Below are 24,212 nucleotides of genomic sequence, written 5' to 3' on the forward strand. Positions count from 1 at the left end.
TCACGACGTGCGGGGATGGTGATGGACGGACCCAGAACGTTGGGGTCACGCTGGGGTCAGGCGGGTCACGTGGCTGCGGCGGCTCCTGGGTCGCGCGGACCGGGCCCGCCCCATCCCCCTCCCCGGGCTCAGTTCCCGCCCCGCCCCCGGCAGCGGGGGCAGAGCCCGGGCCGGGCCGATGTGCGGGGGGGGCGGGGCCAGCCGCTGCGAACTGCCCGTGGGACCCCCCCCCCACGGCCGCGTGTCGCGAGCACCCCACGGGCTCGGCGCCCCGAGGAGTCAGTTACCGGAGCAGCTAATGGTGTTCGGGGGGGCCGGTCAGCAGCGGCTGTAAGTGTGTGTGTGTGCGCGTGCGCGTCTCTGGGGGGGGGGCTGTCTCTGTGTGTGCGCGTGTCTCTGTATCTGTGTGTGTGTGTGTGCGCGCGCGTGTCTGTGCGTGTGCGCGTGGGGGGCGGGGGCCTGTGTGCGCGTGTGAATGCCGAGCGAGAGACCTGCTTGTTCTCTTCTGAAGAAGCGGCTGGTGGGTGGGAATCAGGAGTGACTGGAGTGCGGGAATCAGGCGCAATCCGGCGTCTGGAACCTGCTTTCTGCCCCGGTGTTCTCCTCTTAGTGGCTCCTGCAGGCTGAGGTGAAACGAGTTGGCCTTTCCAGCTTCATGGCTGTTGTCTGGTGATCATACAGCCCCCGGGCTGTGCATCAGCCTGGGGTTAGCGGGGTCTGGGGTATTATCCTGCCCGGGAAGTGGTCAGATGGTTTCTAAGGTGGGCTGACTAGCCAGTGTGAATGAGGGTAAATCCCGTTTAAACTACATTTCCAGTCCTCCGGAGGGAACTAACTGGGACCTGTTTGAGCTGGAGCTGTGTTTGAATTGAGTTTAAACCCAGATTGTTTTCCAGTGCGCACTGTAGTAAACAGGGCTCCAACTCTGTCGCATCCCTTCGGACTCTCTGGGGTAGTGATCTAAAGAGGAAGTAGTTTCTTTCCACCCACCAGAGAGCAGAGGGAGGGAGGGTTGAAGGACTAGTTGGTGGTGCCTTAGGCTGGTGATAACATGTTCCAGACGTGTTGGAACGGAATGGGGAAGGAACCCAATCTGTTTAGATTCCTGGTCAGTAACTGGACATACAAAATCGCCAATGAGGCAAATATAATCCCATTAAACACAGAGAATTGTTTCTCCCTGCTTGCTGGCCAGGACCTGTGTTCACATTCTGCATTTGTCCCACATCCGAACTATGATGCTGATGGGTGCTATGGAAACCTCTAAGTGGGATCAGTTGGTCTGTCTTGGCCAGCATGCTGCACTCATGACAGTACTGGAGTGCACACAGCTGATGGTATCATTGGCACAGGTGATTTCCTGCCTTTGTGCCTGTGTTGGAGGGGAAGCAATCTGGGATTTGGGCCTGGGCAGGTTGATGGGAGGGAAACTAGCTTTCAGATGTGTCATTATTCACTATTCCAGCTAAGCATGGGGGGGTTATGGGACTGGAAGCCATTTACCCTGAACTTCCCCACAGTCTTCTACCCGTGTGGGCTTCCTGAACAGGAGGTACTCATCTCTACGAGGGTCTGGTCCACTGTTACCCACCAGAGAATGACACTGTTAGCGATTTCTTCTGGCTTCTTGGCTTCCATTCAGCTGGTACTGCATTCTGCAGGCAGAAGGATAACCTGGACTGAGTTCTTCTGCTGGCTTCTCTTTTGACAGCACGTTGATCTCATGATCTTGTTAATTGGCATTAAGACTGTGTTTCTCACAGTTACTTGAGTGATTGATTCATGGGTCTCCTGTGGTCCCGTAGGCTCTGGTAAAAATTGTGGGGGGGGGGGGGGGCTCCTTGTTCACTTCACTCCCTACTTGGGGCTTTCTCTCTTCTGTGCTCCTACTCTATGGAGGGAAATGCAGTCAGACTGGTCCCCGTTGCACTGTCTCCGCGAGAGGCCGACATTGCCCTTCTGATGGGGGCAGCAGTCAGTTTACTGAGGAGCATGATGGGAGTAAGCCCTGGCTTTACGTGCTGTAGCTGCTCTGCTGCCTGAAGCTCTTTGGCTGGGGCAGTAAGCCTATGAATCAGCCCTGTGACTCCTGCGGAGGTGAGTGGAAGTCGGCCTGTTTCTTGGCAGATGCCAAGTGCCCACCAGAGGGCAGAAGAGTAACTTCCACTGTACCATCAGCAAATTACATTTGCATCTCTTATCTGGCTTTTATTCTGGCTAATTAAATACATCACTGAAAGGTTTATGGCCCAATCGATCTCTATGGGACAGCTGAGCTGAAAGTCATTTCTGGGCTGGAATGAGGCATGAGCAATTGGTTCAGGCCCTGCACATTACTCTGCGACCGTGGCAGAGTGAATCCCATTGCACTGAGAGCTCAGTCTTGCTGGAGGCCCCTGCGGAGCAGGGATCTCATCTGCCTTTCTTTTCTATAAAGCAGCCCTCAGACCTGTGACATCACAATAATAACGCAGTGTGTCCTGCCGGCGGAGGCGGAAGCAGCCTCTCTAGTGTGGGATGTGAGGGGGCCCCTTGCAATGAATGCTCTATGCAATAGACTTACAATCTCACAGCTCTGTCCTGACAGTCCTCAAACCACAATCCTGTGCATAGAGCCTGGAGCACCCTTTGGCATCCTCCACGACACCAGCTCAGTCTTCCTGCCGCGGGTCGGGTGACAGCTTGGAGCTGGGGCCAGATTAGATTGGGGTGGAACAGGAGCACGAACTGCTCCCTGGGCTGGGAACTGGACATCAAATGATGCAAACTAATTTAGTTCCTCTTGCATGGCCCTCTGCCCAGCCGCTGAAAGGGGTCAGTTGGGGATTCCCCGGGTGGAGGAGATGTCCCAGAGCTGGAAGGGACATGGTAGGAGCAGGCCGTATCTTGGTATCTCCCCAGCTGGTGGAACAGGCCAGAGGGACTTATTCCTGTAGTCTAAGTCACCTTTTGCTCCCCATCTCCTTTGGCCCTTGGTGTGATTTAGAGACTCTTACCCTCCACCAACCCAAAGGCCAGAGCTTGGCTGGACATGGGGCCTGGCCCCCTTCTAAAGTGGTGTGTGCCTCCTGTCCCTGCCTTTCCCCAGCTCTGCTAATGCACCTCCCTCCTGATCTTCAATACCCCCTGCTGTTCCAGACCTGGGCCCCCAACATTATTTGGGAGCTGGGAAACGTGCCTTAAAGTGAGAGACTTAAAGAGCTCAATCTGTTTAGCTTATCAAGAAGATCAAGGGAGAACTTGATCATGGCTATAAATACTTCACAGAGCAAAGACTGGGTTAAAGAGCTCTTCAGTACATAGTGGGGAAAGGCAGAAGAAGAACCAATGGCTGGAAGTTAAAGCCTGACAAATTCAAATGAGAAATAAGGAACATGTTTAAAAGTGCGGGTGATTAACCATGGAACAAATTTCCAAGGGAAGTGGTGGGTTCTCCATCTCTTGATGTCTTCAGATCCAAACTGGAGCCAATGGCAGATGCTTTAGTCAAACACAAGTTACTGGTTCAGTACAGGGGTAATGAGGTTCTCTGGCCTGTGGGATACAGCAGGTCAGACGAGACAATCTGATTGTCCCATCTGGCCTTCAACTCTGAATCTAGGCTTTGCTAATGTGCCCCAGCTGTTCCTGCCTTTGGGTCTTCAGTGAGCAGAGGCTGATAGCTGTGTTGACTAGAAGGTGCCACAAGTACTCCTGTTCTTTTTATAAATGGAGAGACTGAAACTATTACAGTAGCATGCCTGTGGTGTAATCTGGCTCTGACCCAGTCTCAGAATAGCGCTGAGTGCAGTGTGTTTCCTCTAACACTCTGCGCAGCGTGAGTTGTCACTGGATTGCTCACTAGGCTATGACTGTTGTAACCAGTGATGTTTGTTCCTCATATTTAAAACAACAGAAAAAACCTGATGGAGAAGTGGATTAATGCCCTGCAGCTACATAAACAAGGCTCATATTTATATTCCACCTGGGGAGAGGGCGGTTGCATCAGCACATTTTTTTAAAATGTTGAGCAAAACAACCATTGCTACAGGAAATGGGTTTTTCTTCACACCACATTGCTTCACTCAGCTGCTTTGCCACTCGGCCCCTTCCCAGCAGCAGAGACCACCTCCCGGAAGGGCATGCCAGGACTGCTTCCCAGGGATTGTTTCTATACTGCTCTGTGAGCAAGCCGGTCCCCCCCATCTTGGGCACTTTCTCGGTGCCCCTTGCTGTGAATTGTGCCCAAGGGCTGAGTAGGGCCATCTCCTAGAGCTTTAGAGAGAGTGTGCCCACGTGATGTAATTCCACTCATCTGGGATTTGTGTGCACAGGGGGCTGGTGTGAAGACAGGGAATGCCATAGCTGCCCCTGAGGGCACAGTGCCCCTCTTCCCCTGGCCAGTGAGGCTGTGGCATAGGATGGCACACATGAGGTAGGTGCTGTGTTGCAGGAGATCCCCACCTGAGGAGGAGGGAGTAGGAGCTCAGGGTGGAGAACTGCCCAGCAGGACCTAGGGAGCTGCAGTACGGGCTGTAACCGTGAAAGTATTTGAGGAGGAAAGATGCATCCAAAGAGGTGCTCAGGGAGCCCCAAAATGTGACTCCTGAGCCTTAGCTACTGAGGCTGAAGGCAGGAGCAGACAGCACCCAGGGACCAAGGAAGTAAGCAAGGGCCCCTGGTGCGTGCGCTCTGGCCGGCCTGCCTACGCGTAGCCTTGCCCTTGTGCTTCGACACCAGGCATGCTGCAGCATGGTATGGGAATGGCTGTGGGTGCCAGGCTGTGCTGTAAGCCGCCTGCCTGGGAGACTGGCTGGTCGGTCCCTCTTGCTGGGCCCAGAAACCAAGGCCCTTTCAGGCTGCACTCAGGGCTAAAAGTGCTAACAGCAGCATGGCCCGGCCCCTTTCCACACAAGGAACTGCTCTTCTGGCTGTTTTTTCCCCTAGACTTTGTTCTTGTGGCTTCCTTCCCCGGACCTGAGACCTCGGAGCCACTGCTCTAGCCCACCGGATTTCAGCCCCTCGTGGGTTGCTGATTCATCAGCATTGGTTAGCTTAGGAAAGGGGGGAAATCAGCAGATTACTGAAAAATAAGTAAAACCAACAAGGTGAGAGCTGGGCTGTGCGCTGCAGGGCCCAGGGGAGTGAGCGCCGTGCGGTGCCCCAGGAGCTCCCTGTCCTCTTGGTTCCGCACATCCCTGCTGCCTGGGCGTGGGCGCCTGCCCTGCTGAGCGGCGCAGCTCCCCTGGCACCAGCTGGAGCTGGGCTGCTTGCGCTGCACCTGTGACAAAAGGGCCCTGTGATTTGCAGTCCTGCTCAGGGCCCAAAGCAAACCCAGTTGGAGTCTTTCGGTTGTTCCAAAGTCCTGGTCAGGAATCTGGAGGGGATCTCCCCAGAAGGTGGCATACACTGCACCAAGCACTATCCACTCTCTATGCTGGTCTCATCTACACTAGGATTTAAGGCAGGGGTTCTCAAACTGGGGGTCACGAGGTTATTACATGGGGGTCATGAGCTGTCAGCGTCCACCCCAAACCCCACTTTGCCTCCAGCATTTATAATGGGGTTAAATATAAAAACAGTGTTTTTAATGTATGAGGGGGGTCGCACTCAGAGACTTGCTGGGTGAAAGGGCTCACCAGTGCACAAGTTTGAGAGCCACCGAAGGTGTGATGTTGGCACTGCTGCAGATTTTAACCGCCAGTTGAATGTGCTTAAGGCAAGGTGCCTCGTCTATTCCCAACTTTTTAACCATGGTAGCTTTGGGTCTGGTGTGGAGATGCGCCGCTCCGAACTCTTCCCCTGCCCCTCCCAAAGGGGCACGTTAACGGCATGTGACCGTTCTCTGCCCAGCTCTCAAATCTCTAGGCCTTGGTGGCATTCCCAGAATCTGCACAGTGTGGTGTGTATGCCACCTTGCTGATAGTTAGTGCAAGACTGGCTCTGCACACCCCTGCGGTTTCCAGTCGCTGTCTCCCTGGTTCGATTCTCTGCCGTTTACTCATGGGCTCACAGCCACTGTTAGTCCATATGGCCGTGTTTGTATCCAAGCCAGTCTGAATTAATTTTGCAGCTGAGAATTTGAGCCATTGTGTCAAATGTTTTGTTGAAATCCATGTATGTTGTATCTACCATTTCCCTTCCTCCAGTGCTTCTGTACTTTTAGGTTAAAAAATACAACACATCAGTTTTGTCCAGCAAGATTTGTTCTCCATGAAGACCGAATTCCCTTCATTACCATGGTTCCTATATCACCATATGGCCAGTGGCTTTTGTATCTGTTGCACAGTAGTCAGGCTAATGCTCCTTGTGGGAATTACTGTTCTCTGGGTCTAGAAGACAGCTGCTGCCTGTACCTTTTGAGATGACTTGCTGGCCAGGCAGTAAGTCTGTTGGCTAATGCTCTAGCAGGTGGGAACGGCGTGGGCCGCAGGCCCCTGGGTTAGACTGAGAGCATCAAACCACCTGCCCCTTTTGACCAAGTGGGAATATTTTGGAGTCATATTTGTGCCTCGGTTTCCCCAGTATTCTCCATTGTTACCCGGTGGGGTGGGAAAGGACAGTTTTCTCTCAGGGCTTGGCACAGCTGCACCACGGTAGCACTTAAGTGAAGATGCGACTATGCTGACAGGCGAGCGTCTCTCGCCGGAGTAGGTAATCCACCTCCCTCAGAGGCGGTGGCTGTGCTGGCAGGAGAAGCGCTGTCTGTACCAGGGGGACGGTCGGTAGAAAGACGAGTGACAGTTATACACTGGTAAGTGTGTGCTCTAGACCTGCAAGCAAAGAGACAGAAGTGTGAGTGTCCCTAGTCTGGGCCAAGGTCTCGATATCAGTGGAGCGGCTGAGAAGACCATGGCGAATCCAGTCGCCAGGACATTGACACCTAGCAACCAAGGCCCAGAGGGCTGTGGCCTTCCCCGTCTCTCCTAGGGAGCTGAGTAACAGTCCCCAGGACCAGCTCCAGCGCAGAGGACTGGAGAGGAGGGGGGACGGAGTCAGGGCTCTCACCTGGGTCCGACCAAGGAGGAGAGACGCACGGAGTTTGAACCGAGGGGTCCCTACAGCTTGGCTGGGCGCTGGGCTAACCAGACTGGACTGTGCTTTACCCTTCAGTTCTCTGTGCCACCCTAAGGCCTGCCTGGGCCATGTGCCAGCTACCGAATAAACCCGACTGTGGGACAGCGCGGTGTGAGTGTCACTGCCAATGCTGGGCCAGCAGCATCTGTTAGAGTCTCCCTCAGGGACCCGCTGATAGAGCTCACGGGGGCTGCAAGCCCAGAGGTGGCTAAGGAGGCAGTGAGCTGCACCGCCTACCCTGGAAGATGAATGAGACCCCAGGGGGTCTGGCACATCGGAGCGGTTCATCCTAGAGACCGTTCCCAAGCTGGGGCCGTCCACCAGCCCCGTGGGTCTGTGACACCTCTGCCTCCCCGTCCCGCCCCTGTGGTGTGTGGATCGTGCCATCTCGACTGATGGCAGAGTGGTCTGGGCGAGGTGGGGTGGGGATGTGATGCAGGAAAGAACAAGCTGCAGAGGGGGCTTGGGGACCTTTTCCCCTCTAGGTCTCCAGTCTAATGGAGCCCACCTGGCCATGGCCACCAGGCCCTGGGAAACAAGGCGGCGTCTCCGGTGTGGGTTGCCCAAGGGGAAGCATTGACAGCACTAACCCCTCTTCACACTGCTTGTGCCTGGCCCCTTTGGGGCAGTCTCAGCAGAACACAGAGAGCCTGGCCCCCCAGGCTCGGTGCCTTGGCCCTCAGAGGTGCTCTCCCAAGGGGGGGGGGCGGGGGGAGAATAGGGCCCTTAGCTCTGTGGTGCTGTTGCTCCAGCTCTTGCAGTGTGAAATTGATGTGAAAAGCCCCCCTGCAGGGACCCCCCTGCAGCAGCTGTGAGGCCGGGAGCATCGCTCTGGACACCATGCTGCAGATGGCTGCCTGCAGGGTGTCACTTAGCCAGGCGTGGGGGGGTGTGTGTGCAGTGCTATCGAAACAAATGGGTGTTTTGCACTCCCTTGGCACCAGCTGCAGAGGGGAGACCTGGCCCTCTCTGCTTTGAAAAGGGTCAGGCAGGTGGCTGGCCCCAGCCAAACAGTGCTGAGCCCCACGGCACAGCCAGGCCTGTGTGGACGTGGCAGAAGAAGCGGGCTGCAGGGCCGTGGGCGGGGTGGGGCGGGGGAGCGTGGCTGGTGGGAGGGGAGCAGTTGCTGAGTCTTGCCCTGTCGCTGATAAGCTTGGCGGAATATCCTTGTCTGAGAGTGGTGCTGGGAGTGAGTCACCCCCTGGCTGTGGGGGTGGGTGGGTCGGCTCAGGGCCCCCTTTCGCCGGCTGTGAGAGTTGACTCCTGAACGGCTCTGCCCTGGTTCCAGAGCAGGAGGGATGGAGAAGGGGCAGGCCCAGCCTGAGTGGGCTGGGAAATGCCACGGCGCAGGCAGCCCAGAGCAGCGTCCCACACCTCCAGGGGCAGGTGTGTCACTGAGCCCACTCCACAGATGAGGAAACTGAGGCACGGCTGTAGGAGGGGAATTGCCCAGGGCTATCGCAGAGGAGTGTGGAGACGAAGCCCATCTGAGGAGCCTGGGCTCAGATTGCCAGAGCGGGGGAGGGGGCTCTTAGGGGTCAGGGATCGTGAGGGGCAGTTGGGTGGCTGCAGTGGGCACCTTGGGCGGACCCTGCTGTAATCCATCTACTGGACTTACCCACAGGCCAGGGCCATGGTGCTGCCCTCCCCGGGGTGTCTGGCTCCCTGCACCCTGGCACAAAGCTCTGGCCTCGTGCTGCTCACCACCAAGCAAAGGTTCCCGGTCCCCTCAGGCCAGTGCTGCGTGGTGTGAATGCCTTGCCCCTGCTGCTCCAGCACAGGAGGGAGCGTGGGCACCTGTCTGCTCGAAAGCCCCACGGCTTGTGCTCTGCACTGGCACGCAGGGGCCCTGCCCCTTGTCGCCTGAGGGTGCTGAGGTGTGCGGTGGCGGCAGCGGCTCACTGGGGGGCCTGTCACAGGGGAGACAAGCACTGAAGGATCCCAGCTGATCTCCCTCCACCCCTCAGCAAACCCCTTCTAAGCCTGCCCTGGCTGAGCTGGGAACCAGGGCGAGGGCTGGCAGATTGGAGCCCTAAACCGAGGACATTGGAGCCAAGGTGCTGGTGCCTGACCCGCTTCTGGGCTCTGCTGCCAGTGTGTTTCCTTGACGGTGTAGGACCTGCAGCACGAGCCTTTCTGTGACCAAGTCAGCAGGAGCTGCCCCCAGATGGGCTCTGCTCCACTGCCCCCATGAAAATCAGCGTGCTCTTGGGTCCCCGTGGGCATGAGTTCAACATGCTGCATCCAGCGGCAGGGGGAGAGCATGCCCCGTGGCCCAGAGCCTGTTCCAGTGTCTGTGCCCAGCAGGATGGCTGATGCAGCTTGCCATGCTGTTGGGGGTAGGGGGAGGCGGGGGGTTGCTGCCCTTTTGTCCGGATTGTGCTCGGCTTGCGCTCGCATTGGCTAAGATGGGCTCCCAGTTGCCTTGTCTGTGGGTGTCTGGCTGCACCCCAAGCCCCATGCAGCTCTGGTTGGTGTTGGGTGGCATCCCTGTGTGACATTCCCCTCTGGTGTTATCTGGACCCGTGATCCACTAGGTCACTCCAATCCTTGACTCTGGGAGCCAGCCTTACCCTGCTCTACTGTGAGAACCCTCACTCCTGGGCTGTTCATGCACAGCCTCTGGCATGTAAGCTGCTCCCAGCTACTTGCAACTAGCGACACTAGCCAGTATCTCTGGTCCCAGACACAACCCTAGGAACCTCTGTCTTGCAGTGTCCAGTTATGCCCACTGGACACTGCAAGCTTATATGAGTTTGTCAATTTAACAAAGAAATTGATATGTACCAGGCTTGTTATCCCAAGGGGAGTCTCTGACGTTCTTCAAACCAAACACACTGCTTCAGCTAGAATAAACAGACAGATTTATTAACTACAAAGATAGATTTTAAGTGATTATAAGTCAAAGCACGAGAAGTCAGATTTGGTCAAATGAAATAAAAGCAAAATGCATTCTAAGCTGATCTTAACACTTTTAATGCCCTTACAAACTTCGATGCTTCTCACCACAGACTGGCTGGTTGCCCTTCAGCCAGGCTCTCCCCTTTGATCAGCGCTTCAGTCGCTTGGTGGTGGTGGTGTCTGTAGATGGAGGTGGAAGAGAGAGGAAGGGCAAACGTCTCTCCCTTTTATCATGTTCTTTCTTCCCTCTTGGCTTTGCCCTCCCCCCCCCCCCACTTCAGAGTCAGGTGAGCATCACCTCATTGCAGTCCCAAACTGACCAAAGGAAGAGGGGTGACTCACTTGAGAGTCCAACAGATCCTTTGTAGCTGCCTAGGCCAGCATCCTTTGCTCCTGTGAGGCTGGTCTGGGTTTGTCATATACCTGCCCTGATGAGGTGTGAACTGCCCCTCTGCTCTTGGAGAGTTTTGCCTGGGCCTGTTTTAAGCCATGAGGACAGATTTTCAGCCTCATAAGTATATACATGAAACTACAACCTATAACATTACTGTAACAACAGTTACTATAACATCACTATAACAATGCTCAGTGCTCAGAGCCTTCCGAAGATGCCGAACATGACAAACTTTGCACTGGATACCACACAATCATCGTATAAGGATGAACATGGGAGTGCTGGGAGTTCCCCCGAGGTATAGAATGTCACTGTCACGGAGTCCCCGGGCGATGCTCTGGAACTGCTCCCTATGAAGCCAGTCAGGACTCTGGTGAAGTCTCCTCTCTGTGAGCAGACTGTCTCCAGGGCAAGAAGCTCACACGGCTTCTACCTTCCTGGGTCTGAGCTTGGAGCATTCAGCATCCTCTGCCCCTCCGTGCGCTTCCCACAGTGAGTCCGCCCCAGCAGGGTCCTGGGGAAGCCAGAGGGTCCTGCCCCCCCACTGCGCAGTCAGACGTGACTCTCAGCCAGCCAGTAACACAGAGGTTTATTCAATGACAGGAACACGGACTAAAACAGAGCTTGTAGGTACAGAGAACAGGACCCCACAGCTGGGTTCATTTGGGGGGCAGTGAGCCAGACCCCCACGTCTGCACTTCACTCCACATCCCCAGCCAGCTCCAAACTGACTCACTCTCCAGCCCCTCCTCCTCTGGGCTTTGTTCTTTTCCTGGGCCAGGAGGTCACCTGATCTCTTTGTTCTCCAACACCTTTAGCACCCCCTTGCAGTGGGGAAGGGCCCCAGCCATTAGTTGCCAGGAGACAGAGTGATGGCCATTTATGCACACTGGCCCTTTGCTCTGCAACAATTACACCCCCTTATCCCACCACCTAGAGACTTAAGAAATGCATAGGGGAAACTGAGGCACCCACACAGTATTCAGAGAAAACATTATGAACATTTCCACTTTGTCACAGTCATACCCTGCTGTTCCTAGGGTCTGGGTGCCTGGCTGCACCCTGAGCCCCACACAGCCCTGGCTGGTGTTGATTGGCATCCCTGCTGTAAGCACATTGCCAGCTTTTACAGATGTTTCCTGTCCTCAGATTTTGCTTTTGTGTGGCAACCTGAGCTGCTCTGTCCCGGACACTGTGCTGTGTCATCCTCACAAGATGCTGACTCCCTGCTCAGGCTCTGCACCGTGTTGTTCCCCTTCTGTGCACCCCCTTGTTCTCATGCTGCGGTTCCCTCCTGCACGGGCTCCCCAGGGCTCCGAAATGCAGCAGTTCTCCCCCTTTCTCTGTACTAATCCGTGGAGGTCTGAGATCATGAAGGACTCTGCCCCTGGCCCCTTGCTCCCATCCCCTCCCTTCTCCAGCTGCCTGACAGCCTTCCCCGTCTCACTGTCCCTGCAATTCCCACCTCTCCGAGCATGACCTTTGCTACCCCGTCCTCTGCAGCAGGAGCTGCTGGTAATGAGTTTGCCTTGTCTGGTTAACGGCTCTACCGCTTCATCCCTAGGCCCCCTCTGAGCTCTTGGCTCTATTTTCTGCTCCCAGGAACTGATCAGCTACAGCGCAATGAGGTTGTTCCAGCCCTCATCCCTGACACCTCAATCTGTGACAGAGCTACCTCCTCTGTATTAGCGGGACAGAGCAAGTGTTGCCCCTCTCTTGGCTTCCCTGGGCTTGGATTTTCACTTACTGAAGGCAGGGTCTCCAAGTCTTGCAATATTGGGTGTTTTCTTAAAGCCCCAGCTCCTGGAGTCAGGTGATTACGTGCAAACCTCAGTTTCCATTTGTGACAAAGTGGGGATTTTTTGCAATATTGTGTGCGCCCCGGTTTCCTCATGTGCTGCATTGTTTCCTAGTGGGTGGAAAGGGACTGTTTGCTCTCAGGGCAGGCTAAGACACAGGTGTGAATGACACCCAGCTGTCTGGGTCTTAGGTCCCATATCAGTGGAGCTCTTGCAAACACAATGGCAGATCCAATCCCCTGGTCATTGACACCTGGCACCCAAGGACCGTGGATGGCCCCACCTCTCGGCAGGAGAACAAAGCGGGGGGTTACGTGTGGGCTCTGAAGCAGTCGAGGAGACACACCAGATTCTAACCAAGGAGGGTGGACAGACGGAGAGACACATGGAGTTTGAACCGAGGGGTCCCTACAGCTTGGCTGGGTGCTGGGCTAACCAGACTGGACTGTGCTTTACCCTTCAGTTCTCTGTGCCACCCTAAGGCCTGCCTGGGCCATGTGCCAGCTACCGAATAAACCCGACTGTGGGACAGCGCGGTGTGAGTGTCACTGCCCATGCTGGGCCAGCGGCATTAGTCCCCGAAGACTGTTCGCATGTCCCTCAGGGTCTCAGTGGGACTTGCAGATGGAGCTCACGGGGGAAGGAGGAAGATGAGGGTCTGGCCCACTGAAGGGCTCTTCCTAGAGACCGTTCCAGTGCTGGGGCCGTGGCCCTGACCCTGTGGATCCGCGACACCACTCTTAGAAGAGTCTCTAGCCCTCCTGGTGCTGGAGAGAAGCTGGGGAACGTGACCCATGTAGCTCAGAGAGCAGAACACAACTCATCCCACCCCTCCAGCTGTCCCGTGGTAAGAGTCCGGGGTGAGGGGGGGCTGCCTCTGGTCTGTGCGTGCTGGGTTTGGCCATGGGGAAGGCTATCCCTGTGGCTCAGATAACTGCGGGCCTCTTGCCTCTGACCCCCCGTGGGTTCCCCCTGGGCCACGGGCTGAGGGTGTGCAGCCCCCCGGTCTGTTCCCTGAGCTGTGCCTGGGGAGGCTGTAATGCTCCTGCCCAGGTGACCTGCTCTGCTCCACAGAGCCTGCCGGAAATCCCCAGGCCCCTCCCTACCCTCCCAGCGTCCAGCTGCCCTGGGGTAGGACCCTGCACCTCTGGGGGGGGGCTGGGGGGGCTCGCTCAGCATTCGTGTGTAAGATACGGAGGTTCCTGAGATGCTACCCTCCGCAGGAGCCAGCCATCGGCCCCAGCTGGGCATCTGCAGCAGCGGGCAGGAAGCCTCTTGCAGCAGGGGCCCTCGTGTGGCTGGTGGAAGGATGCTTCCCCAACGTGTGTCTGGCAGGAAGATCTGGCGGTGAGTAAGAGGCTGGTGGGCAGCCAGCGCTGGGCTCCTTCCCCTTTCGGCCGGTGGGAGCTGGACTCGGCTGACGCGCTGCGGGAAGGGGAGCTGGGCTGCTTTCGTGATGACTTGGGCCTTGGGAAGATTCTGGGCTACTGCAAACCCTAGGACAAAGCAGGTCCACACAAGGGCTTGCAGGGTCCCTCCTCCCTCTCTCCTGCCCCTGGTGCTCTTGGGATGAAAGAGCGATTCTCCCCACCCCGCATCCAGCCCTCTACTCCCTGGCTCTGCACGGCTCTCCTCGCCTTCCTTTGGGCAGGTGCTTTCCTCCCTAGACCCCTCTGGAGCTCTGGCCCCAGGTGCAGGTACATGGGGGACGGCGCAGTGCTGTATGTGGGTGATGGGCGAGTTACAGCCCCCCTCTCTGAAACGCCTGCCTGCACTGCACCCCTTCCCCGGGCCAGCTCTCCTTCCCTGGCACTCATTTGCCTGCTTATCTTGACCATTTCCCAGGCTCTGGCCCTGAGGCCGGCCTGGGACTCCCGTGCGCAAAGACAGCTGCTCTGTTGGTTTGGGGGTGTGCAGCACCAGGGCTGGACCCTGGCCTGGCCTGGAGGTGGCGGCCTCGCTTGCTGGGCCTGCGGCGCTGGCTGGGGTGTGTGCCAGACAGGAGGTGCCCCCGGGCTTGTGCTGGAATTCCCCCGGCGCCCTCCATGGAGGCTCGCTAGCTCCAGACAGAGGGGGCGAAGTTTCCCTACCCTTGCTCTGCCCTGGCCTCTTCTCCTTGTTTGGCTCCAAGGAGTCACCCGAAAATCCCCAGGTGCTGATGCCAGCAGCAGCTGTGTTAGCCTGGCTCTGAGTCAGTGGGAGCGGCTGGCCCGGGGAGGATCCTGGGAGCCTCGGGCTCTGTGCCAGCTGCACTGTGTATTGGTGTCCACTCCCGACTCTCAGCGATTGACCCGCTCTCACGGGGCCAGGCAGACCCTGCTGGGGGAACGCGCAGGCCTGTCTGGGAGCCCCCCTCGCAGCGTGGGGAGGCCTGCAGAGCCGGGGCCCATGCCAGCATGGTCAGGCTTCCCTGGCCTGAGGCACGCGTAGGCTGGGCATTGCTTGTGTGCACAGGGGCTGGGCATGGGCTGCACCTGCCCTCGGGCGTTTGGAAGAGCCAGCGCCCTGCCCCAACGCGTCCTTCAAATACCACAATGGGCACCCTGGTGGCTGTGCCCAGCCAAGGGTCCCCAGGCTGCACAGACGCTAGGGAGCAATTCAGCCACTGAGGGCTGGCGGCAGGCGTCTGTCCGCCCCAGCGGGGTTCCCCACAGGCCAGGGCGGGACAGGGAGGAGCATCCCGGATCCAGCTAGAATCGCAGGGCTCTGAGGGTGGGGGGATGGAATTCCCCCCGGAGGTGAGTCCGGGCAGGAGATGGGCTGGGGCCCTGGGAGAAGGGCTAAGAACATCAGAACGGCCATACTGGGTCAGACCGAAGGTCCATCTAGCTGAGGAGTTTCGAGGGGCCGGGGTGGCTCCACTGGGAGTTTTACATGGCTGGAGCGTGAGTGGCCGCTCCGGACAGGCACATTCTCAAGGGAGAGGAGCCTCCCTGTGGTTTCAGTGAGCCAAAGCCAGGCAGGGCCCTTGTGCCCATCTGGCCCAGCCCTGGAACCGCCCTGGGTTTGGGTTTTTCTCCAGAGGCTTTGCCGTCCCTGCTGGCCGGGGGCTGCTGGCCGGGGGCTGGCCTGCAGGGTCCGGCACCTCCTGTAAGGACTTGGGGGCGGGCACCACCCTGGCTGGCAGTGTGCAGGATTCCCAGCCGGGTGCCCAGCGCACCAGACAGGGGCCGAAGTGTCTCAATGTGGAATTTGGCTCCCCCCTTACAGCCCATTTGCCGTCGGGGCTCTGTGTCCCGGGAAGGCGGATTCCCAGCACAGAGGGCGAGCAAGAGAAGGGAAATAATCCCCTTTCTGCTGCCCCCGCCCTCGAGCCCAGGGACCTGGCGCAGGGCCTGATGCACAGGTGCTGGAACTGGGGGTGCGGCCGCACCCCCTGGCTTGAAGGGGTTTCCATCACACACAGGGTTTACAGTTTGGTTCAGTGGCTCTCACCACCCCCATTATACACATTGTTCCAGGGCCATTGGCCTGATGTGCTGAGGTGCCCATGGCCTGCGGCTGCAGGTGGAGCCTTGAAGCAGCTCCCCCCAAACCTGCTGCCCTCCCCCAGGGCCGCCCGGGGAGGGGGAAGTGGGGCAATTTGTCCCAGGCCCCACAGGTGCCCCGTGAGCCCTGGCCCAGCAGTGGTCCAGGTCTTTGGTGGCATTTCAGCAGCGGGGGGCCCTTCAGTGCTGCCGAAGACCCGGACCGCTGCCGGGTGAGTACAAGCGCCGCAGCTCCCCCGCTTTGCCTCAGGCCCCCTGAATCCTCTGGGCAGCCCTGCCCTCCCCACAGCTGCGGAGTTTGCAGGTGCCCAGGTTGGGAGCAGTGCGCGCAGCATGGAGTGTCTCCGCCGTTGCTTTGCAGAGCACCTGGGGGTCTATAGGTGCCTGGTGCTTAGTGCTGGGGAAGGGATTCCTGGGGTGGGGGGCTCCCTTTCCGGTGGGGGGCTTCCATGGGATGAGCTCAGCGTGAGTGCAGAGCAGTGATTCAAGGAGGAAGGATTTTCTTCATTCAGTTAGTAACTTCCTCCCCGTCACTCTTGCAGGCTGTGGTGTGAGATGAAGCAACTGGCCCCATTTCTCATCCCTGGGTTCCCAGACTGTGTTTGGAGGGGAAGGAGGATTCCTTGCCAGGTGCAGCAGGCACTGGCCTGCTCTCTGCCATCACCCCAGTGCTGGGGAGGGCTGCCATGGCTCTCAGCTGCATGGGAAGCAACGATTCCTGCAGCGATCCTGGCTCATCTGCACACAAGGATGGGCTCTTTGGCTTGCAGGGCTCGGACACCTGCTGCCAACAGCCCCCCCAGCCCTTAAAGGGGGGAGGGGCTAGTTCCCTGCGGCTGTGCATGGCTGGTGCGTGGTGAAGCCAGCTGGCGAGGAATGAGCTCTTGGACCCGTTTCCCCCCACCGGCCCCCTGGCAGCGCCCCGTGTCGGCCAGGGCCTGGCACAGGTGTAAGCGACTGGACCTTGCGGGGTGAGGCTCAAACCCATCAGCCGAGGTGGGGGGCTGCGGGAACAGCTCGGCTCCCCCCAGGGCTCCTGGGAGAAAGGCAGGAAAATCCCCCAGGCCGCAGCTGGGCCGCACCCGCCCGACTCAGGCCTGAGGAGGAGGATAGGGCCTGCAGAGACTTTCCTGTGTGGAGAGTGACCCAGCTGGGAGCCTTCAGCCTAGGGCGGGGCCAGCTGCAGGGGCACGGGGCTGGCAGCTGGGGCGCGGGCCCCCACTCCCAAGGCGGGAGGGAGCAGGGGATCCTCACCGCGGCTGACAGACTGTCTCACACAACTGGCCTGCGAGCTGTGAGGCCGCAAGCAGGGGCGGCTCTAGGATTTCGGCCGCCCCAAGCAGGGAGGTGCGCTGCAGGGGGCGCTCTGCCGGTCGCCGGTCCCACGGCTCCGGTGGACCTCCTGCAGACGTGCCTGCGGAGGGTCCGCTGCTCCCGCGGCTCCGGTGGACCTGCGGATGCTCCACCGGAGCCGCGGGACCAGCGGCCTCTCTGCAGGCATGCCTGCGGATGCTCCACCGGAGCCGCGGGAGCAGCGGACCCCCCACAGGCACGTCTGCAGGAGGACCACCAAGCCGCGGGAGCGGCGGACCCTCCGCAGGCACGTCTGCGGGAAGTCCACCGGAGCCGCGGGAGCAGTGGACCCTCCGCAGGGACGTCTGCAGGAGGTCCACCGGGGCCGCCTGCCGCCCTCCCGCGGGACGCCGCCCCAAGCGCGTGCTTGGCGCGCTGGGGTCTGGAGCCGGCTCTGGCGCAAGATCTCTCTGGGGCCAGTAGCCCAGGGGTTCCCTGAGGTACCAAGAACAGCCAGCGCCAAACCGTCCTGCCTGGGCCGCAAGCCAGCCTCCCGCGACGGCGCAGGAGGGAGCTGCCCCGGCCGGGCTCTCCAGCCCCCAGGTGCCACTGGCCCCTCGTGGCAGACGGACAGTCCCTGGGCTGCTCCAGCCTGGCCACCTCGATGCTCCAGAGTCCTGGTCAGTGGAGCCTGGGCTGCCTCTCGGCCACCACCCTCCTTTGCCCTGTTCGCTTTCCCCTCCGTCACTCGGGTTCCCACCACGGCTAAACAGCGACCCGCGGGCGAGGCTTCTGCCACCTTGGCCAGGGTGGCGGGAGGGCCGTGATGCGCGTGCAGCCAGCCAGTGCCCCGTGCATGCGGCGGGGCAGGGAGTGGGGCTGGGGGGATCAGGCCCACGGAGCCTTGCGCCGAGGCAGAGTGGGCCACGTGCTGGGCTGACCTGTGGCTCTGCGCCGGGAGGGCGCGTTCGCTGGGGCCGGAGCCTACCTGAGTCTGTGCTGATGAAACGACAGGTGGGGAATAGTGAACTACCCGAAAAGGGGCTGGCGCTAGTGCTGGCCGGGGGGAGGGGTAATCTCTGCCCCTTCCCCCAGGGCGCCGGCCAGCCTGTCCCTGCGTGGGTGTGAGGTGAGACTCCTGCAGAGCACCCTGGGGGGCCTGCCCAGTGCTGCTGACACAGGAGGCCTGGCCTGACCCGTGGGCCTTGGATCTTGTGATTTTCTTTGAGGGCCCCAAGGTGGTCGGCGGCAAAGGACTGTGGGAGCCGTGCCCTGGTGGCTCTGCACTGGTGCAGTGCACGTGTGGGCAGCTCCTTTCCCTGTACCACCAAGCCCCATAGTCAGCCATGCCTGGGCCCCCTGGGCACGTTGCTCCCCCTGACCATTCCCCCACCCCTCTCCCATAGGGCACCATCTCCTGGCACAAGAGACCTGCTCCTTCCTCTGAGGCAGCTGGTTCTGGCTGCGTCCCAGGCAGGCGGCTGGGCTGGACGAGCCATGGGGAGCTGGACGGGCATCCTGGGGTGCCTATAAGTCAAAATGTTCTTACCAAATAGGTCACTGGGGGACCTGTATCTGGAGCCCCCTGCATCAAATTACCCCAAACTTGCCCCACAAGCTGCACCCTTGATGCTGCCCTAACAGGCCAGTTTGTGGGTGGATCTGACTATGCACTTGGGTTTAGGAGGTCTCTAAGCAGCAGTGCCATTGCAGGGCTAACTTGGGCGTCTTCCCACCTCAGGGGGTGGGTCTGCTTCTCTGCTCGTTTACTCCACCAAGCAGAATTACCCCCTTGGAGCTGGGCCAAGGAACAGACACCTGGCCCCAGTCCAGCCCCGAATTCATACAGGGCCTGGGGGAGGAGCTGTTGTCCCAAACCCATTTGAGAGAATCAGGTTCAGGCAGCAAAACTTTGTGATGACTGTCACAGGCCGTGAGCGTCCCAGCGCCGAAGCCAGGGGAGGAGGCCCCTCTGCTGGGGCCGGTGTCCGCTTGCCAGCTGGGCATGAGGCCTGTCCAGCCCCTCCCCCTGCTCTTGCCTCACAGGATGTCCTGCTTCCTGCGGGCCCTGTGTTTTGGTAAACAAGGTGTTGAAATAGTTAAAGGGCTGAGCAAAGCCCCAAGGCCTTGAGTCACCTCGGCTGGGAGAGGGGCTGAGTGACTCACCCCCACTCCACAGCATAAATAGGAGCTGGCAGCTCCGCACTGCACAGAGCCGCAGGGCAGCCGGGTACCCAGAGCCAGCCAGCCAGCCCAGGGACTTCAGCCCACTGCCTCGCCATGGGGCTCGCTCTCCTGGCCCCGCTAGCCATGGGGCTCCTGGCCCTGAGCTGCTGGGCTGCACCACTCCACGGCAAGCCCCAGGCTGTGATCACTTTCCCGGGGGAGCTGGTCAGTAACCTGACGGATCTGCAGCTTGCAGAAGTGAGTACTTGGCTCGCCTGTAAGGGCGGGGACCCCCAGCAGGGCATCCCTGGGGTCCCCGGTGCCCGTGCAGCGGGTCGGCTGTTAGGACAGTGGGCTCGTGGGTCCCCTGCCGAGATGAGCCCAGTGACCGCTCTCGAGGGCCTGGTCTGTCTCCCCTGATCCATGGCAAAGGAGGGATGGAGGCGAGCAGGTTGGAGGGCTGCACTGTGAGCCTGCTTTCAGGAGAGGAGCGGGGTGTCCTGGAGCAGGGAAGCTGGGCTGGGGAAAGCTGGGAGTCTCCTTGGGAAGGAGGGGGATGGGTCACTTTCCCTCTGGGTGGCCCAGCGGGTCCTGTCCTGGCAGCAGGCACTGCCAGTCCTGCCCGGCGCTGCCCGCCCCTCTGACCGTCTCTCCTTTCTCAGAGCTACCTGCTGCGCTTCGGCTACACGGAGTCCGAGGGGCAGACCCGCAGCAGGCAGGTGTCCCTGGGCAAGGCACTCAGGAGGATGCAGAAGCAGCTGGGCCTGGAGGAGACGGGGAAGCTGGATGCCAGCACGTTGGATGCCATGCGGGCACCTCGCTGCGGCGTCCCCGATGTGGGCAGATTCCTCACCTTCGAAGGAGACCTCAAGTGGGATCACAATGACCTCACTTACCGGTGAGCCCCGCCCCCCCCAGGCCACTCCTGGACTTCAAAATGCCAGCGATGCCCCACAGACAGGAGACTGCACCTGGGGGCAGAGCGAGCGAGAGAGCCTTGGCCCCAGGCCATGCCGGCTGGTCTTACAGCTGCAGTCCTGCCTAGAGCCCAGCTCTGACTAAGCTGTAATGTCCATGTCCTCCAGCCTGCTTGGGCTGAGGTCCCTGGCAGTCACCTGGCCTAGGGAGGCCCAGGCCGGAGGGGTGCTGCGGCTCTGTGCCATGGCACAGCTGGGCTCTGCTGGCCGCCATATCGGGCTGGAGCACCCGAGGCCTCGGATTGCAGCCCGTCCCCTGCGTGTCTCGGGCGTCCCCGCACTGCGTGGTTAGTTGTGGCTGTGGGGTTACTCTGGGGCACCCGAGCCCTGCGGGTCTGACCCTGTGCTGCTTCTTCCCTCCCCACCCCCACCCCCACCCCGGCAGGGTACTAAACTACTCCCCAGACCTGGACACCTCTGTGATAGACGATGCCTTTGCACGAGCCTTCAAGGTGTGGAGTGACGTGACCCCACTCACCTTCACCCGGCTGCAGAGCGGCGAGGCCGACATCATGATCCAGTTTGGCACCGACGGTGAGCCCCTCTCTCAGGGCAGGGGGGTGGGGTGCCTGCGGCAGGCTCATGAGGGGCCCAAGGGCAGGCCCGGGGGGAGGTTTCCTGGGTTATACTTGCTCATTTACACCTCCTGGCCGCCCCTGGCAGCATGGTGTTTGCTGGGCGTGTGGGCTGATACGTGTGGGGTCTGTACGGGGGGCTCTGGCCATCTCCCCTCTCCCCCCTGCTCTCTCTGGGCAGACGGGTGGCTGACTGTGGGGTTCTCTCTCCAGAGCACGGTGACGGGTATCCATTTGACGGGAAGGACGGACTTCTGGCCCACGCTTTCCCCCCTGGCAAAGGGGTACAGGGAGATGCCCACTTTGATGACGACGAGTTCTGGACGCTGGGAACAGGGATAGGTGAGGCCAGACTCCAGGGTCACTGCCTGGCTGGGGAACCCACCCTGCTGCCGGTGCTAGCAGCAGTCCCTGAACCACACCCCTCCTCTCTCCCCACCAGTGGTGAAAACCAGCTATGGGAATGCCAACGGGGCTGCCTGCCACTTCCCCTTCACCTTCGAGGGACAGTCCTACTCTACCTGCATCTCGGAGGGGCGCTCCGACGGGCTGCCCTGGTGCGCCACCACCCCCAACTATGACACGGACAAGGTGTACGGCTTCTGCCCGAGCGAGCGTGAGTACCAGCGCCTTGGGGCAGCCCTGGGGCGGGGCCCTGGGCAGGGAGGATATCGGGGGGGCAGGTTCCCTGGCACTGGGGGGGTTGCTGTGAGTCCAGAGGCTCCTGCCTGGCGGAGACGTTCCAGCACGTTCTGTATCTCTCGGGTAGTTCTCTACACCTACGACGGCAACAGCGACGGTGCCAAGTGCGTCTTCCCCTTCATCTTCGAGGGGAAGTCCTACGATGCCTGCACCACAGACGGGCGCTCTGATGGCTACCGCTGGTGCGCCACCACCGCCAGCTTCGACCAGGACAAGAAATACGGGTTCTGCCCCAACAGAGGTACTGGGCTCCTGGGGGCACAGGGCGGGACTGTCAGCTGGTGGGGAGGCCCCCTACGGCACAGCACCGCCCAGGGCCCTGCTGCGCTCTGCAGGAGTCTCCTCCCTTGGGTACCATTGGAGGGCTGCAGCTGGGTGCTTTCCCCATCTGCCCCAGGGGCCTCTCCCAGCCCTGTAACCTGGCTGCCTCTCTTGCTTAGCTGGGCCCTGCTTCAGGCTGTCACTCCTGCCCTGCTGCCAGTGCACGGCCCAGCGGCCAGCGTGCAGCCCCAGCTGGCTCCTTGGGAACCAATCCCCGGCATCCTCCGCCCTGGCTGCTCGCAGCCCTGGCCAACTGCGGAGAAATCCTGAGAGGGGGCTGGATTTGGGAGTCCGCGGCTCACTCACACCTGGAGTATGCTGTCACGGAGGGCGGGGGGAGACCAGGCCTGGCACCCCCGGCTTCCTGCGGTTCACCAGGACTCTCAGCCAGCCAGTGAAACAGAAGGTTTATTTAGACGACAGGACACAGTCCAAGACAGGCCTCGCAGTTCCCGACAACAGGACCCCCTCAGTTAGGTCCATCTGGAGGCCCCAGGGAGGCCACAGCCCCGTCGGGGAGCCTACGCCCTGTCGGGGCCCCTCTCCATTTCCCAGCCAGCTCCAAACTGAAAAACCCTCCAGCCTCTCTCTCAGCCTCCCGCCGGCTCCTCCCCCAGCCTTTGTCCAGTGTCCCGGGCAGAGGTGTCACCTGGCCTCCAACCCCCCTCCTGGGGTCTCAGGTTACCTGCTCAGGTCTCCTCCCTTCCCCAAGGCAGGCCGCCCAGCACAACTCCCCTGCCACCTTCCCAGGTCAATACTCCCCACTCCGCATCCACAGAACCCAGCCAGAACATTCCCACTTCCTCACAGATGCACCTTGGCACTCGCTGGCGTTGGCCTCTGCTCTTTGCCCAGGACCATTTGGGCGTGAGGGCAGGAGCGTGAGCAGGGCTAGCACCGGACTCCTCAGAAGCCAGGCCCTTGCTGCCCTCCCCATACTCTGTGCCCCCTGCCCTCTGGGGCCCGCACTGAGTCTGTTTGCAGTGGGGCTGCCCCAGAGGCTGACTCCTTGTTCAGAGGGGCCCAGGCAGCCTGGGGTGCTCCCCCCCGCCAGGGCACTGGAGTCTTGCTCACCCGGCTGGTTTTTTGCTGCAGACACAGCTGTGATTGGCGGGAACTCCCAGGGCGACCCATGCGTGTTCCCGTTCACCTTCCTGAGCCAGACCTACAGCGCGTGCACCAGTGAGGGGCGGCAGGATGGGAAGCTCTGGTGTGCCACCACCAGCAACTACGACACCGACCACAAGTGGGGCTTCTGTCCCGACCAAGGTACGGCCGCTCCCTGGGCCCCTGGCCCCCCAGCTCTGCCCCGTGCTGGGCCCTTTCTGGGAAGCAGTCACAGACCCTGGCCCCAGCCCCCTGGGCCATGTGTTTGCAGCAGGCAGCAGGTCAGGGCTCTCTGGCCTGCAATGTGGGGCTGGCTGGTGGGGGGGCATCAGACCCTCAGGGTCGGGCGGGGCTGGCTGTGAGCATCGGACCCCGGGGCCAGGCAGGGCTGGCAGGGTGGGGGGGGCATCAGGCCTCCAGGACCAGTGGGGGAAGATTGGGCCAGGTGTCAGACCCCCAGGGTCAGTGGGGGCTGGCTGGGGAGGTGGGCGTCAGACCCCCAGGGCTGGGCAGGTCTGTCTGGACCCTGACAGATGTTCTGGGGTTTCAGGTTACAGCCTCTTCCTGGTTGCTGCCCATGAGTTCGGCCATTCTCTGGGCCTGGACCACTCCAGTGTCCGCGAGGCCTTGATGTACCCCATGTACAGCTACATCAAGGACTTCCACCTGCACCCGGACGATGTCAGCGGCATCCAGTTCCTCTATGGTGAGCAGGTGCCCTGAGCCCGGGCATGGCCAGGGTGGGCAGCAGGGCAGGGGTGGGCGGCAGGACAGGGCCGCGGGCAGGGGTGGGTGGCAGGACAGGGCCGCAGGCAGGGGTGGGCGGCAGAGCAGGGCCGCGGGCAGGGGTGGGCGGCAGGACAGGGCCGCAGGCAGGGGTGGGTGGCAGAGCAGGGCCATGGGCAGGGTGGGTGGCAGGACAGGGGTGGGCGGCAGGACAGGGCCGCGGGCAGGGGTGGGCGGCAGGGTCACGACATGGATGCTGGAAAGAGAAATGGCCCCAAATTGCACATGTCACTGGCTCAGCGTTTCCATCAGTATTCATGGAGATGCCAGTTTCTATGGCAAACCTGACTGCTCCTTGCCAACGTAGCAGGGATGCCTCCCTGTCGGGCGAGAGGGGAGTGTGGATGCATGACGGGCTGCAGCCCATGCTTGGGAGCTGTGCCTGGGTCTTTGAGATCTCCCCCTGCCCCTCCCTGTCAAGGGTGGCGCCTGCTGCAGGAATTGGGTGCCAGGGCACACAATGGGAGCTCGTCAAGCTCCCCACTGCTCCAGACAGGCTTATTCCAAGCCCAAAGCGCTGGCAGCGTGACCCACGTGGTGGCACCAGGAGCCGGGGCCTCTGGCTCACAACCTGCATGGGGCCTGTCCCAGCTGTGCCGCTCTGCCCCCCTGTATCACTGCCCCGCAGCAGATGGGCCCCACTCCTG

At 60.3% G+C, this 24,212-nt stretch overlaps 1 protein-coding gene across 2 annotated transcripts in view; it reads left to right on the forward strand.

Moving 5' to 3' along the window:
• MMP9 (matrix metallopeptidase 9) overlaps positions 1-24,212 on the forward strand; it is a 28,770-nt gene continuing 4,558 nt past the window's right edge. The window contains exons 1-8 of one of the 2 annotated variants that reach the window (XM_039497303.1): positions 1-330; positions 19,760-19,995; positions 20,460-20,608; positions 20,863-20,991; positions 21,092-21,265; positions 21,419-21,592; positions 22,768-22,941; positions 23,330-23,485. In XM_039497303.1, coding sequence (XP_039353237.1) covers positions 16-330; positions 19,760-19,995; positions 20,460-20,608; positions 20,863-20,991; positions 21,092-21,265; positions 21,419-21,592; positions 22,768-22,941; positions 23,330-23,485 — 1,507 coding nt within the window. In that variant the 5' untranslated portion in view covers positions 1-15. Of the gene's footprint in view, positions 331-19,130; positions 19,356-19,759; positions 19,996-20,459; positions 20,609-20,862; positions 20,992-21,091; positions 21,266-21,418; positions 21,593-22,767; positions 22,942-23,329; positions 23,486-24,212 lie in introns of those variants that run through there. The other variant, XM_039497305.1, reaches the window with a different exon arrangement.

This window comes from Mauremys reevesii, linkage group 13, assembly GCF_016161935.1.
Source record: "Mauremys reevesii isolate NIE-2019 linkage group 13, ASM1616193v1, whole genome shotgun sequence".
In the NCBI taxonomy this organism is placed as follows: domain Eukaryota; kingdom Metazoa; phylum Chordata; order Testudines; family Geoemydidae; genus Mauremys; species Mauremys reevesii.